The sequence below is a fragment of the Eurosta solidaginis genome, chromosome 4 (assembly GCF_040869045.1).
Source record: "Eurosta solidaginis isolate ZX-2024a chromosome 4, ASM4086904v1, whole genome shotgun sequence".
NCBI lineage: Eukaryota > Metazoa > Arthropoda > Insecta > Diptera > Tephritidae > Eurosta > Eurosta solidaginis.
Genome location: NC_090322.1, coordinates 276,256,450 through 276,271,852, shown reverse-complemented (window position 1 = coordinate 276,271,852; position 15,403 = coordinate 276,256,450). Strand labels below are relative to the sequence as shown.

The window sequence follows — 15,403 nt, the reverse complement described above, 5'->3', positions numbered from 1 at the left end:
AAATATATTGCAACTGCGTATTTTGATCCGTAGGTGTTTAATTTTATACAAGATTTTTCTTAAAGCACTTATATAAAATTGAAGTGACCTTAGCTAAGAAACTTGACCAAAGAATGAAGAACGATTTCGGAGTTTTTCATTGTTGGAGTAAATGCACCCATAAAATTTCTGTTTTCAAGCAAGATTTGATGGAGGCACAGCTGCCTGAGAGTATTTGTCTCGTCGAAAAGCGTATAAGCGATGACTTTATTTGGAAACCTGCACCAACACATTCATGCAAATCCCTCAACTACAAAAACATGTCTGCCTGTTCATGTTTGTGCGTGGTGGACATTTATGCGCTTGTACGATTTGCTGCAAAGTATTTGCTGTTTGTGCTGTGTGGCGATTTTATGTGATTTTTTGGTTGCTGTTTGCATATTTTTAGGCGTACCATGATTTCGGGAGCTGCAAATTATGGTGGCTCCAACTGCAATGCGTCACTCTATGAAATACGAATTATATTTTAGGAATGTTGGATATGCTGCAATATGTCTCTGTTTGTGTGTGTTTACATGCAATAGGTGTTTGAGTGCTTTCGATTAAATTTAAGGGCGGTAGTTGCATTCGATATTTAAGAATTCCGCTTAGAACTATTTGTATGCGTTCTTTTCTAATACTCAAATCCTTTGCATTTTTTCTTCTTCACAGCTGTTAGTTCAATGAAGCCCAACACGGACTCAACAAATTGTATCCTTGTCCAAGATGTTAGATCGCAACCGCATGATCTGCACGGCAACATCAAGGCGAGTGGCAGCAGTACAAGTGGCGGCCAATTGCCGACCGCATATCCCACAGAAGAATCAATACAAACAAGTACGTCGGATCACAGTGGCACCAGCACTGGCTATGGCGGTGGTAGTATGCAGAACTCAGCGCCGTCGTTGCAATTACAACAACAACAACAATTACTTTTACAACAGCAACAGCCACATACCATCAATCAACAACAAAACCTGGCTGGTATTGCACAGGATGCTACATCTCATCTGCAGGACCAATCGTATACGGCACATCAATCTGCACAACAGCAACAACAAATGCTTAAGTGGCCACAGGTAGTCGAACTAAAAGACTTGAACGAATTCTATCACGCCAACATACCGCCCTACCAATTTTGGAACCTCGAATTTCGTAACAAGCATCCCGCCTTTATTCGTTTCAATCTTACATTGCCATGGGGCGCTAGTTTTGCGGTCTATTCGCGCCGCAACGTGGCACCCTCAGTGACGCAACATGATTTTGTTGAGTTCATCAGAGGAGGACGACTTGATAGTCATTTACGACACAGACGCTCAGCTCAGTGGCGTAACACAAGTAGTCATGGCTTCAAAGACTTTGACTCTGACATGGAATGGTTGAGCGCTGATGCAGAAGATAATGCACTTTATAAGTCAGCGGGAGCTACTCGTCGTTTGCCTGGCTTTTACGCTGATTCAGTGGAACCGTTGAACGATGATTCCATGGCTGCAGCGGATAATGATTATTATGATGGCGATGAATATGATATTGAAACACCACTGGACATAGCTAAAAATTACGGGCAACGCCAGATTGAAGGGCAACATAGAATGTATAAGCGTTCGGCGATGGGCGTAGCGGGTGGCATGGGTGATGCTGCGGGTGGATTGCCAGCGTTAGATTTGGACACAATGATGGTTAATGTATCGATACTGCAGTACCTTGACACGGGTTTGTGGTTTATCTCCGTTTACAATGACGAATTGGTAGCACATTCAGTGACGCTTGTGGCCGAAGAGGCCGAAGGTGTGAGCACAACATGCCCGAATGACTGCTCAGGGCGCGGTAGCTGCTATCTTGGAAAATGTGATTGTATCGATGGCTATCAAGGCACAGATTGTTCCAAAAGTAAGTAAAGAAATAACAAAATTTAAATAACGGCTCGAAAAGTCTGTTCCGGAGCTTCAATGGAGAACGGTTTCATTTAAATAAAATTAATAGAAATCAAAGTAAAATCTTTGAAATACCTTTATTTGGCTTGTGCTCTAAAAAAAATTTTATTTTATAGAGCCGCACTAAAAACTATAAAAAACTGTTTACTATTAATAATGTGTCCACTTTTATTTCAGGTGTTTGCCCAGTACTTTGCTCTGCGCATGGGCATTACGGTGGCGGCATATGTCATTGCGAAGAGGGTTGGAAGGGTTCCGAGTGCGATATTCCTATCGGCGAGTGCGAAGTTCCGAACTGCTCCAGCCACGGACGTTGCATTGAAGGCGAATGTCACTGCGAAAGGGGCTGGAAGGGGCCATTTTGCGATCAACGTAAGTATGCGCCACCGCAGAGTAATAGAAGTAATGTAAGCCAACACAGCTGTTCCGCCATTCACACGTACGCACTCTTAGTTATGTCTGGATATGTATCTAAATTTTTGCGTCAATCAATAAACCAAGTCCCTGCTGCATGTTAAAGAATCTCTTGATAAGTTGGGGGCGCATATTTGTGGAAGTTGATGAGTGTAAATGTGTGAAGGGACTGCTTTGTTGGACGGCGCTTGTTGCCAAAAGCAAACAAACATGCAGAGTAAACAAGCAATCAGCAAACAAACGGACAGGCGAACAAACTACCTGACGAAGGAATCAAGCAGCCACATCGAATGAATGCACGAATGACTAACGACTCACAATGAGTGACTTGAATTGAGTAGAAACCCTGGCGGCAGTGCCGTAGTTCAAAGTTGTTAAACAATACATATTTATTTGCGCTGTGAATGCGTTGCATGCAGTAATAATGCATCAGAAACTACAACTGCAGTGGGTTGCAGCATTACAGTGAAGGTTAACGTTAAAGTTAATTCTGGCGCACAGCAAAATTTTTCTTAAATGTCATTAAACGTTCGTGTTGTTTGAGCTATACTCGAAAGCATGTGGCAAATATGTCTAGTACGCTGAAACGCGTATGAGGAAAAGTTGATTGGAAAACTAGTCTCGCAATTTTTTCTGATAGCAACTTTGACTTAGGGCAAACATTTTTCAGATCGCAGGGTTCCACATAATATTCCCTTGACAAATCATACAGCCCTTCTATTTTTATAACTGAGAAAATACAAGATAACTTCCTAAGTACTGAATTTTATTTTCACAGTCGGTTTATATCAGCTAAATGAAGAAAATTTTTTTTTCTCAAAAATAAAATACAAATTAATTTTGAACCAATCGATTGGCCTTGATATCTGGGATTTAAAAATATAAAGCTTGATTAAGCTTGAAAGCTTCACCATTATACACGATACTAAAAATTTGTTTTAATTTAATTTTTTATTGATATAAAGGGTAAGATTATAAATGTTTAGTTTGAAAAATGAATTATAACGCACCCACTAAAACTCCTGATAGGTGAACATTCTAAACCAGTCAAATGCATTAAAGTAACCGGCTCAAAATGTGTAAACGGTTCCAAAGTATGGAAAACTGAAAAAGAGCACGACGCGTATTGAAAAAAGCTCAGCCTTAATCTCGTCGGAGATAGATTGCGCCAAGCATTTTTTTTTATATTTTCAACTATTATCCATAGTTCGAAGTTATACCAAAATTATCAGATAAACACTCCCAAAATGGACATTAAAGCGTAAAAATCCATTCCGAATTTCCTATTGGGTGTTAAAAGTAATTTGTTTATTTGTTTATAGTACGAGTAGAATATTTTTGCTTTCTTCTATTTATTTTCCATTATGCTGAGTTTTCCTTCGGTGAAGTATCTGCTACTGGCGTTTGAACACACAGACACACACCCACACAAGCAAATAGAAATGCTAATATTTAACGAAGATTTTTTGCTTTCATTTATCGCAGTATTCCTTTTACTGTTTATAAAAGTCAAAAGAATTCCAAGCCATTTAGGTTTGCCATAAAATTTTCAATTCATATGCATAAAAGAGAAAAAACGATTGTTTGCGGCCATCTTTTCACGTTAAAAAAATAAAAATGAATTTATTTGCTTTAAAATTGTTAAAAAAAAAGTAGTTAAAAGAACTTTCTCTTTGTTTATTCGAAACCCTCATAAACAGCTATTTATCTTCTATTTGCATTATAGTTTCCTTCACACACACTCTACTTTAATTGCTTTGGTATATTTTTGCACAATTTGTACAGTAATAAGTAAATTCTAAAACCAATTATTGCAATACAAAAGTTTTCAATTCGTAATTCACAATGCGCATTTGTGCAATCTAAAGGAGAAATCCGCCTCAAACTGCAGAACAATTTTCCAATATATGACGCCAATAACATTCAATATAAATTCCAAAACAAATTGGAAGCAACGCAACAATGAGTCCCCACCCCCATTTTGCCAACACAAAATCCACTTAACTCAGACTCAGCGTATGTGAATAAAGAAACTTATACAAATAAATAATTGAAAAAAAAAAACGCAGCAAGGTCGAAAAAGTGGGGCACAAAGTGCTGCTGCAACAAAACTAATGTTGAGTCCTTCGAAAATCTTATGCGCTATTCTATATACCAACTGGAGCACGACCATATCGCCTTACATTGCCAATTATTGCAAAACGGAAGAAGAGTACAATCAAATAAATAAAAATATCAAATAGCAACTTATTAAACGAAAATGCATAGAAACCGAAAGCACAACTCATACTAAGCTAGAAAACCGCAGAGACTAACATTATACAAACCGATAAACTAATTCACATTCTTACCAATACTAATACAATTTTTGATGTTAAAGTGTAACTTGAATTTCAATTTTTTAATGACCAGTTTTTTACGTGCCTAACGTTCTAATCGTTTTTCCTTTTCATTTATTCCACATTTTTCTCCTTTACATGTATGCGGCGCCACGCCTTTTTGTTGCTAATGTATCGCTAACTCATTCATCTTACTACCCTTCTCCCGGATGCTGATATCAATATATATTTACATACACGCACACACACTCGAACGTTCGCTTGCTAAAATGTATTGGTCTATAGATGACTGCCTTGATCCTCTGTGTTCGGGTCATGGCACTTGCGTTGCTGGTCAGTGTTATTGTAAGGCTGGTTGGCAAGGTGAGGACTGCGGCACCATCGATCAGCAAGTTTATCAGTGTCTGCCTGGTTGCTCGGAACATGGCACGTACGATCTGGAAACGGGTCAGTGCGTATGTGAACGTCATTGGACTGGTCCAGATTGCTCGCAAGGTAAGTGATCAAAAACTTGTTAATCAATGGTTGAGCTTATTTAGTATTTTATTAGAAAATCTTCATAAATCTTTGACCAAATGAGTACATTTGAACAAAAAAATTTTTAGTATAACGAAGATTTATTTTGCATATAGAACCCCGAGGAAAATATAAACTTTGTTGTCATTAAAGTTGAAACTTTTCAATCTGTACTTGTTTGAAGATTCTTATATAGGGCATTCTCTCTCTCCCACCCAGCATTTTTTGAAATTATTAATCATATTAGTCTTTTTCGAGTCTCCAGTATGATCAAAATAAGCATATATGCGCTCAGTTTCTGATCAGAAAAGACTCCCTCGTCGGGAGAAAATGGTACCCTACGCGTGAACCTCTTTTAACCCATATTTCTAATCAGTATTTAGTCTTTTTCTAGTCATATTTTCCATCATTTATTATTTTTTTTCTCTTAATAAATCATATTTCACTCATAAGAGGGAGTCGATTTCGAGTCTTCTTTTGATCGCAGAATTGATTAAATAGTTTTTAGTCGTCAAAAGGAGTCGAAAATGTCTCATTGTGGTGATTTATACTTTAATCAATCTTCCATATTGCTATCCATTACAACTATTTTTTATAAAAATCGTGATAATATTTTGGGGCTGCTGACAAATATTCGCAAGCAAAGCAAGAGGCGCTGTGTGAAATGGAAAAATTAACTATCTCATTAAACAAATTAACTATTTCATTAAAAAAATATGTAATTTCCTTCAACGAAAAAAGGCAGATGCTCGTGACTAGAACATTTTCAAGACCATGTGCAAATCCTCCAACGTTAGGCACACAAGAAGGAAGCTGTAATCTGGCGTCACATGCTTATCAGTTAAACCTCGTTAGTAATAGCATATATAAGAAGTGCGAGCTGCAGGAAGAAGTGGGTGAGCACGTTCTCTATCCAGCGCCCGCGAGATCAAGGCGCCAACTATTAGGCGCGGCAGAGTTGCTATGTCTCCTTCTTCTGCTATTTTCAAAAAGGATGGCGTTATTTTATAACATAAGTCCTGGAACCTATTTTTGGCTTTTCCGTTTCCTCGTCAAACAAATTCTATTAACATTAGTGATACACTTACTTTATGTGAGGTCTTAATTGACCGGCCAATTTAACCTCACCAAGATATTTGAAAAATTATAAAGCGTTAGGAAGGAAATGATTGCGCTTTCAAACGGTACATGTTGATTTTTTTATGAAAACGAGTTTTCTTGAAAAAATTATACTGATGTTTCTACCAAAATGAAAAACCTGATCCAATATTCTGCTTTAGTTACCAGAGACCTTTCGAAAAGTGTTAGCTCATATCTGCGCCTGTACCCACGCGCGTGAAAAAAGTCTCACTGAACTTAATGCTCATACACATGAGCTGTGCAATGTTGAAAAAATATTGAGCACGCAACTCATGTGTGTGCCATATGAAATGAAATGAACGGGATTTTGTTGTTGTTGAAAAATGCTCACAAAACTAAAGTTTTATTTTTTACACAGCGCATTGGAGTGTCTATAAATATTTCATATATAAAGCCGACGCGAGCCAGCACACACGTGCTAAACCTTTTTTATGATAGCGCACTGCTCATGTGCATGAGCGAAAAATAGACAAATGTGCTGCACGTGCGTGTCTAAATACGAACTATGGTCTGTGCGTTTTCAAATGTTTTGGGCCTGTCACGGTTTTTTCCCCTAAATCAAGTCTCTAAAATTTTGACCTATACAACCTAATAAATCGAAAGAGGGAAACTGAGGGCAGGGTGATTGCATTAACCTATGATAGCCTCGAAGTGAATTTAAGAAAGTGTGATTGACAGTTGAATATGATTATCTTGTAAGGGAATATTATGCTAAACAAATGCAAATAAACTAATTAACCCTGTATGGGGTATGTAGCATTTTATAACTTATGTTTTTTTGGAATTTTATATTGTATGACAGAATAATCTATGGCTACATGGAAAATAAAATGAAAACTTCAAAAGCAGACTGTACTTAAAAAAAAAAAACACAAACACACAAGTTACAGTTGTAATTCTACATTAAAAGGGTATCTTTATAAAAACAAAATATATCTGTTTACTTTTTTAAACGCTTTTATTTAGCTTGACTTGTCAGGCAGGCCGCACATCTGCATGCACGGCCGTTGTGAACGAATTTTGTAATTGAAATTTAAGTAACTTCCCGATAAGCTACAAGTTTGAAACTTGGAATATAGTTCAGAACCCGATGACAATGCATTAATAAGAAAAAAATCGCCGCTAGGTGGCGCAAGGATAGAGATATTCACAAAGATCCTATTTGTGGTCCGATTTGGCACATATTTGGAACAAATATTACATTCAGTCCGGTAGAAGTGACATCAAAATATTTTGGAGTTGGAGGAGGGACAAGCATAAAATGGGAAATAATAGGCAATTAAATAAATACTAAAAACTTGAAAATGAAATAATTAAAAAAAAAAAATTTAAGTTAAACGGTTTTGTTGATGAGGAGTGTGATGATTAGTACCTAGGCCTACCTAATTGTTTTCTAGCTTTTATTATTATTATTACTTCATGTAAGTATTGTTTTCAATAAAACCGTTTAACTCAAACATTTTTTTTATTATTTTATTGTTACTAGGAGATCCGGCAGACGTTGTCCTCCTGCCCTAAATTTGGCCTATCTGCATACATTTTAAATAAGATTTTTCCGTCTGACTCTGCCCTCCGACCTCTTCACTTTTTCCTATACCTTTTATTCACTCCTCCCTCCGTCTTTTTCGCTTCATCTATCTCCAGCTTCGTCTCTTCTATCTCTTTCTCAATCTCCTTCCTTCTTTTCTCTTCTCTCAATTTCTTCTAATTCTTCTGCATCCCTTATTGCCTGTCCCAGAGGGTGGTATGTATTTTATTCCAGTCTCAGTCCCAGTCCCACTCAGAGTCTCAGTCCCATTTACTAATCCCAGTCCCAGTCCGTCTCTGGATAATATATTACCCTGTACTAAAGCACTCATCAACAGCTTTCATTTGATATCCATATTGTATAAACACTGGCTAGGCATTCACTGGCCCACGTTTTGACCTATATCTCGAGACCCTGTACGTCGATCGCAGCCAAACCTATGTAGTAACCACCGCGTGAGGTTTACGCAACTTGTGTGAAAGCTGGAACAAAATCGACCGACGCATCTCTTCAAACACCGGCGACCAACTAACACACATCTTAGCCTTTCTTTTTATATATATATATAGATTTTTATTTTTCACACTTCACTATAATATTAAAACGAAATGCAGATTTTAGTTGCTTTTGAAATTCGGCTTAAAAATTGCACATGGAACAACTAAGGACTCTCCTGAATTAAAAAAAAAAAATGTCATAATACCTCTAAATCGCGGGACCCCTCCATTTGGTCAATCAAAAAATATTACCTTCATGGTATTTAACTCCTTCAATTACCACATATCTACATTTTATGTATCCAAAACGTAAGTTGTTGAGTTAGTTTTTCTTCGGTTTCCCAACATTTTCTTCATTGTAGATATGAGTTAGCGATGAAACGGTGCGATATATCATATCTATGTGTTTGCTTCCAGGTAAACTTTCTTCTATTTGGGTATCGGAATTTTATGCGACGACTGATTGAATGTCACTTGTGAAGCTTCAAGTGGAAAAGTTAGCCCATCTGCGCAAAAAAGGTGTAATATTTTTGGAAATATTTTAGTTTACAAGAAATTTGCCTCGAGGCATACAAAAATGGAAAAAAGCCTTTGTTTAAAATGTTGTTATGTATGAAATATGTATGTAAAGAAGTAATAATCTGCAAATGAATATCAAAATTAATTGATTGATGTTATGAAATTTGTAAAAGTAAACAAAACACATTGTTTTCATTATATCGCAACAAATACATAGACATATGTATGTACATATTTAAAAAACAAAATAAATTTATTCATAAATCAACTGTTCAAAAAGGCATTTTAAGTGGCATAAAGCAAATTTACATTCGACTACCTGCTTCGTTGAGCAGAAATGCATTTGCACACCATTGCGTATGAGTAACATTTTAGATGCGGCTCATCAACTGTAAATTAATAAATAAAAATTTAATAGATAATTGTTATGTAATATTTCTTCCATTTTCTATTGATTCTGATAAATTGTAAGCTTTGATATGTTTATGTGTGTGATTAGCACTTGGAGCTTTATTGACTAACTGCAGCTGTTGCACTCACGTATGTACATCTAAATAACACTTGTATGTATGTGGGGACGCTTACCTTTTCTACCCCTGTTTCTCCGTGTTTCAATTAAAGTTTAACACTTTTGAGTTAAATAATAACATAGGTAAGTTTAATTTCAGTTTTTAGTTTAGTTTAAATTACATTGTGTATTAAAGTAAAGTTTAGATTATTCACAGTAACATATGTAAGTAATTATATTAGTTATAAAAAACACACAGACACAGAAAACTGGGGCGGTAGTGGAGCGTTTTATTTTTCGATGTTAATGGTAGCGGATCTTGTAAAAAACTAACTATTCAAATGTTCTGTTGGCTTTGCGGCGACGCGAAAGGGTTGCGCAAGTGGTCAACCAGTGCTGCTATTATTGGCACGTATGCAAATGTTGCCAGATATTGATAGCAAAGCGCGACACAAAGATGTCGCCTACATATGACCATACAGTCGCTGCCGCTAATATTATCCTACATTTATGCGTGCTAGTTATATTATGATTAATTTTAATTGTAATTTTTAAGTTAATTATTACTATAAACTTTAAATAACTTTGTATGAGAAATGTTTTCTTATATTCATAGAAAAAATGATTTTAGATTTTCATTTTATCTATCAAAAATTTTCATTGTAAGAAATATTCTTGAAAAGAATAGTTTTAATAAACAAATATATAAAAATATATCTACATATTTATTTTGCTTGAAAATTGAAGTAGAATTGTATTTATGATTCTTGATAAATTCACGCTACTGCAATTACTCTAAGCAAAATAAACTTAGACTGTACATAGATACTGTACATACATATACGCTTTTCACACTTTTATTCATAAATATTCAAATTTCGAGTATTTCTAATATACATACTTACATACATATGTATGTACCTAAAAATATTATGCTGTTGAATCGTTCTTCATTTACTATGTTAGCTACATATAACTCGATTTATTGTTGTTTTCTCTGATCAAATGGCAATGAATTCTTGTTTAGGCCCTTTCTCATTCGCATTGATATTGATCCACGTCAGCTATTTAGGTATTTATGGATTTTGCAAAAAAATAATGTTTGCCATCACTACAGACTGTTACACCGCGTTACACACATTCTGTCCTATGAACCAAATATACTTTTTCGGAAAGGGGAGAAAAAATAAAAATACACGTGTATCGGCAATTTTCATGTACACGTCAGATTTTTTTTATGAGTAAAGTATAAAGCTCGTAGTGTCCGTCTATCCGCCTGTGTGAAAGACTTTGGATCGATTTTTTCCGTGATCCAATCGTGGAAATGTCGTATCACATCAAATTAAAAAAAAAATAGATTTTTATCAATTCTCAGATTTTCCTGAATTAAAAAAAATAAAAAAATTTTCACTTTTTTCGGCATAACTTGAAGGGACTCCAAATATTTAAACTACTAAAGCGTTCCGCAAAATATTTTTTTAATGATGTGTTGATTTAAGGTGTTTTGAATGGTCCGCAGATAAAAAATAGTTGCAAGTTATGAATTTTCATCAAAATTGAATGCTATCGAACAGCGTGCATGGAAAGGCACAGTTTCCGTTACTCCCTGCAAATATACTACTAGTATTTACTCGGTAATTATCGGATAATTTACCAGAGAGTTCTTCAGTTAAACAGAATTGGCGTCGGGATAGAATTGCCCTATATACCTCTCGTACATGTGAATTTATATAAGTACAATAGCATATAGCAAAACTGGAATAAACCAGTAATTTGTTTGAAATTTCCACGTATTGTACCAAAACAAAACCCGTATATTAATAGGCTCGTTTTTGGTATATATATGGCCATAAATACCGGTAGTTTCCTGGTATTTTCCTCAATATGTACACATACGTTTTTTGGTAAATAACCAATAACTACAGTAATTTATCACGGTGGTTTACTTGTATTTCTTAGATCATTTCCCTGTAGTTTTTTTTGGTAAATATCTCGTAAACACAGTGAATTGTACTGGTAGTTTTCTAGACAAATTCTCGTAGTTTATGGCTAATTTATCTTGAAACTACGTGAAATATATTCGTATTTTATAAAAAAAGTTCCTTGTAGCGTACGTGGTAATCTTCCAATAGTTTCTTTGTAAGTCCTTGGTAAACATTTCCAAAATTATAGCCTAATTTACCGATGTTTTCATGTCCAGTTACTTATTAGTCAATAATTCCATATTCTAAATTAAATACCAATAAAGTAAATTTTCTAACAAAATTTATTAATAATTCATTCTTTATTTAACAATAATTATAATTAAAACTAAATTTAAAAAATGTAAATTCTAAATTTAAAAAAGTTAGCACGTGGTATAAAAGGTGAGTTACTTACGTTCAAACGTGCAAGTGAAACTTATATACGTAAGTGGCTTAAACGAATAAAGTTTATTTTATCTATTACTAATTATTGACTTGAGGTGCTAAAATCGGTTATGCGCCAGCTCGATCGTTTTCCGCATTAATTTTTCAAACGTTTTGCTACCCAAAGATGAAAATGCATTTATAAAAAAAGTTTAAGTTGTTAGATAGTAACATTTCTTTCATACAACTCTATTGACTAAAAGCGAAAAAGTTTTGAGTTTCCATTTTGAATGCTGACACGATTTTTTTTAATTCGGAAAGAAATTTAGGTCTAGCCATCTTATTGAAAACTTGTAAGATCTCATGTAAATTCCTTCCAAATAATGTTAAACTTACTGAAAAAAACTTCATTAAAAAGCTTAAGGCTGTTTAACGCCAACTTTGTACAGCGACTATCCCAATTGTATTTATAAACTAAATTATCTTTTATTAATTGCCTAAAAACGTCGTCCAGCGATGAAGAAGCTCCTTTTTGATTTGGTATGAATGAAAGCTATTTGGAATTACTATTTAAAATCTTATACATTTTTTAAATATTTCACAATATTTCAATACCATTGAATTCTCGAAATAAGGCTTTTGTAGGTCCATTTCCATTTTGTCTAATTCGTCGATGTTCGCTAGGGGAAGTGTTGATAAAATATTTAACTCCACCTAGTCGATCTCCCCATACAGCCGCTTTGTAACCTTAAGAACCTGATGATTTATAATCAGATTTCCTCGCAGCATTTTAGTCTAGTCATCAAATTCGTTCTTATCTATGAAGTGAAAAAAAAATTGAAATTTGTCCCAGCGGGTATATTACGTTTACGTAGAGTGGTCATGCATCTTAACCATAGTCAGGCACAGTATTTTAAATGCTTAGTGCATTGAGCATTTCACTACCTCTAATCATAGTTATTTATTATAACTTTTAACGCTCACAATATATAGCTACCAAAATCTAATGAAAAGCTTCTTCAAAAACGTGCCAATTATAAAGATATTGTTGCAGAAATGATTTCGGCATATGACGAAATGGGCATATTAACGACGCTAAATCAATCATTTAAATTTTTTCCCTGATGATTTAGGAGCTTGTAGCGATGAGCATAGCGAAAGGTTCCATCAGGACATTGCGGCTATTGAAAAGCGCTTTAAAGGACAAGATATTACGCGTATGCTTTTGAAATACTGTTCGTCTATTTGCCGCGATACTGACACAAATGTTTACAAACGCAAAAATAAAAGGCCTAAGTTTCTTTAAAGGTATTGAAATTTTTAATGTAGCAATGTTTAATTTTAATATAATAAAATTAATAAAAAAATTCGGTTTTTTAATGAGCTGAAACCGTTACAAAAAATCGATAACCATTAAAAAAAAAAAAAAAATTCAGGAAAATCTGAGAGTTGATAAAAATCAATTTTTTTTTTTAATTTCGCGTGATACAGACATTTCCGCCTTCCACCAGTCTGCCTGCAAAAATTCACGATTGGATCACGGAAAAGGGTTAAAAATCGATTCAAAATCTTTCACACAGGCGGACAGACGCACAGCGGCGCTTAACCGTTGAAGCATGGCAAAAATCAAAAAAATCATGAAAGCGTTTGCTAATCATATTTCTAATAGAGAATTTTCCAGGGATCACGAATATGCAACTGTTTTTTCACAGGAAATTATAGTTTACCAGGTAGAGCCGCTCAAATTTGACCAATTTTCAACATTCTTCTTTTTCGTTGTATTTAAAATGGTTTTGTGAGTAAATAAGGCGGTCGGTTGTCGTTTTCTTGTATAGCAATTAAAGATAATTTAGGATTGAAACAAAAAAAAAATTGTTTTTTTTTTGGTAAAAGTTGGCAGATATACCTGTTTTTCGAAATGCCTATTTTTAGGCCCTTTTTAAAACTTTGATGGAAAAAAAATGTTTAAATATGTGCTTCGTCAAATTAACAGTAGTTATTTGTGAAATATTCAGTTACCCAAATTCATAAAGTCTACCTGCGTCCAGCTGCATCTTCACTTTTTACATCAAATAAAGTTAAACAACCTTGGGCATAAATACGCGCCTGAGCAGGTATATATAATTCAGTACGGCCGTAAGGTCGTTTTTGTTATTGGAACTTGTTAACAACATACATTTTTTTAGTTACGAATTGTATACCTCAAATTCGTTTTAATAATTTGAGCAGGTATATAAAGCTATCCATCATACAACACACATTATCATTCGTCTTTTGGAGATTAAGGCACTATGTATTCTGTTTACTTAAATAAAGTGAATACTATTTTTAATTATAGTTCACAGTTTAGTATTTAGTAAAATACACTCGAAGCCAATTTTAATATGTATCTAGAAAACTCGAAGCTATTTCCGGTATTTAAATCTAGAAAGTCAAGACGGGACTTCGTTGAGGCTATTATGAGAGAATTAGCGAGTGAAACAACCATTAAAGAAAAGGAAGGCCTGGAAGAAAAAATTGGTTTACAATACATTATGATAGAAAGAAAATGGGAGGACGTCTATCGTAACAATTCAAAATTTCTAAGTAAGCATGAAAAGTGGCTAGCTGACAAAACTTTTTTGGACGAAGAAACGCCTAGCACGTCAACCAATCCAAGTAGATGGAGACCAACAAAACCCATAGAAGAGTTTTCTACCTATACAAGGAAAAGGAAGTTGTCTGATACCACAAAAGCTATGACCACGACTCATCTTTCAGAATCACTGGCTATTAAGTATAAAAAGGACGAAGAAAACGTGAAGTCTCATATAACAGAAGCAGTTGCGGTAGCAAGTCCAGTGCGACTGATGAGGATCAAAAACAGCATTCCCACACCACCAAATTCGCTACCTAGGAAATACACTCCCGAAGAAGCTTTGGCGTATTGCGTAAGTCATTATTGCAACGTAATGCCGATATTTGACCTGGATACAAAAAAATCACTCAAGCCAAGAAAGAAGCAGTTCCTCTAAGTCCAAAATAACCGAAGTATCAGCTGAAATTGAGCTACAAAACTTAATGGACCATACGTCTACACGACTCCCTCAAAGTTTTACTGAAGAAAAGTTGAAATCACTGCCAAAGGAGCTAGCATTGATAACTAAGTGGGGCTGTGATGGATCGTCAGGACAAAGCGCATATAAACAAAGAATAAGTGTAGGCGATGAAACAATTACAGGTAGTAATATGTTTAAGGCTTCTATTGTTCCATTACGACTAAAAGATGAAGCTTCATAATGTTGGAAAAATCCACGTCCATCATCAACTATGAAGGAGTCTTCGGAACTCATAAAAGCTATAGTGAGTGATATAAAAAATCAAATTGCCAAATTAGAACCAAAAATAATTGAAATTGAAGAGGGGGATGTCATTAAAATAAAGCATGATTTTCTCCTAACAATGGTCGATGGAAAAGTTTTGAAGTTAATAACAAATACGACATCTACAATGTAATGTCCAATTTGTAAGAAGAGCCAAAAGGACTTTGAAAATCTTGATGATTATATAACTGACGAACTAAATTATGAGTATGGAATATCTCCTTTGCATGCTAGGATAAGATGTGTGGAATTTGTTTTGAAGCTGGCTTATACACTACCA

At 34.9% G+C, this 15,403-nt stretch overlaps 1 protein-coding gene across 5 annotated transcripts in view; it reads left to right on the top strand.

Moving 5' to 3' along the window:
* Positions 1-15,403, top strand: part of Ten-a (tenascin accessory) — a 458,238-nt gene that overhangs the window by 291,846 nt on the left and 150,989 nt on the right. For 4 of the 5 annotated variants that reach the window (XM_067778436.1, XM_067778434.1, XM_067778433.1 and 1 more), the window contains exons 5-7: positions 691-1,908; positions 2,130-2,324; positions 4,991-5,200. In XM_067778436.1, the coding sequence (XP_067634537.1) occupies positions 691-1,908; positions 2,130-2,324; positions 4,991-5,200 (1,623 nt within the window). The remainder of the gene's footprint in view (positions 1-690; positions 1,909-2,129; positions 2,325-4,990; positions 5,201-15,403) is intronic. The other variant, XM_067778438.1, reaches the window with a different exon arrangement.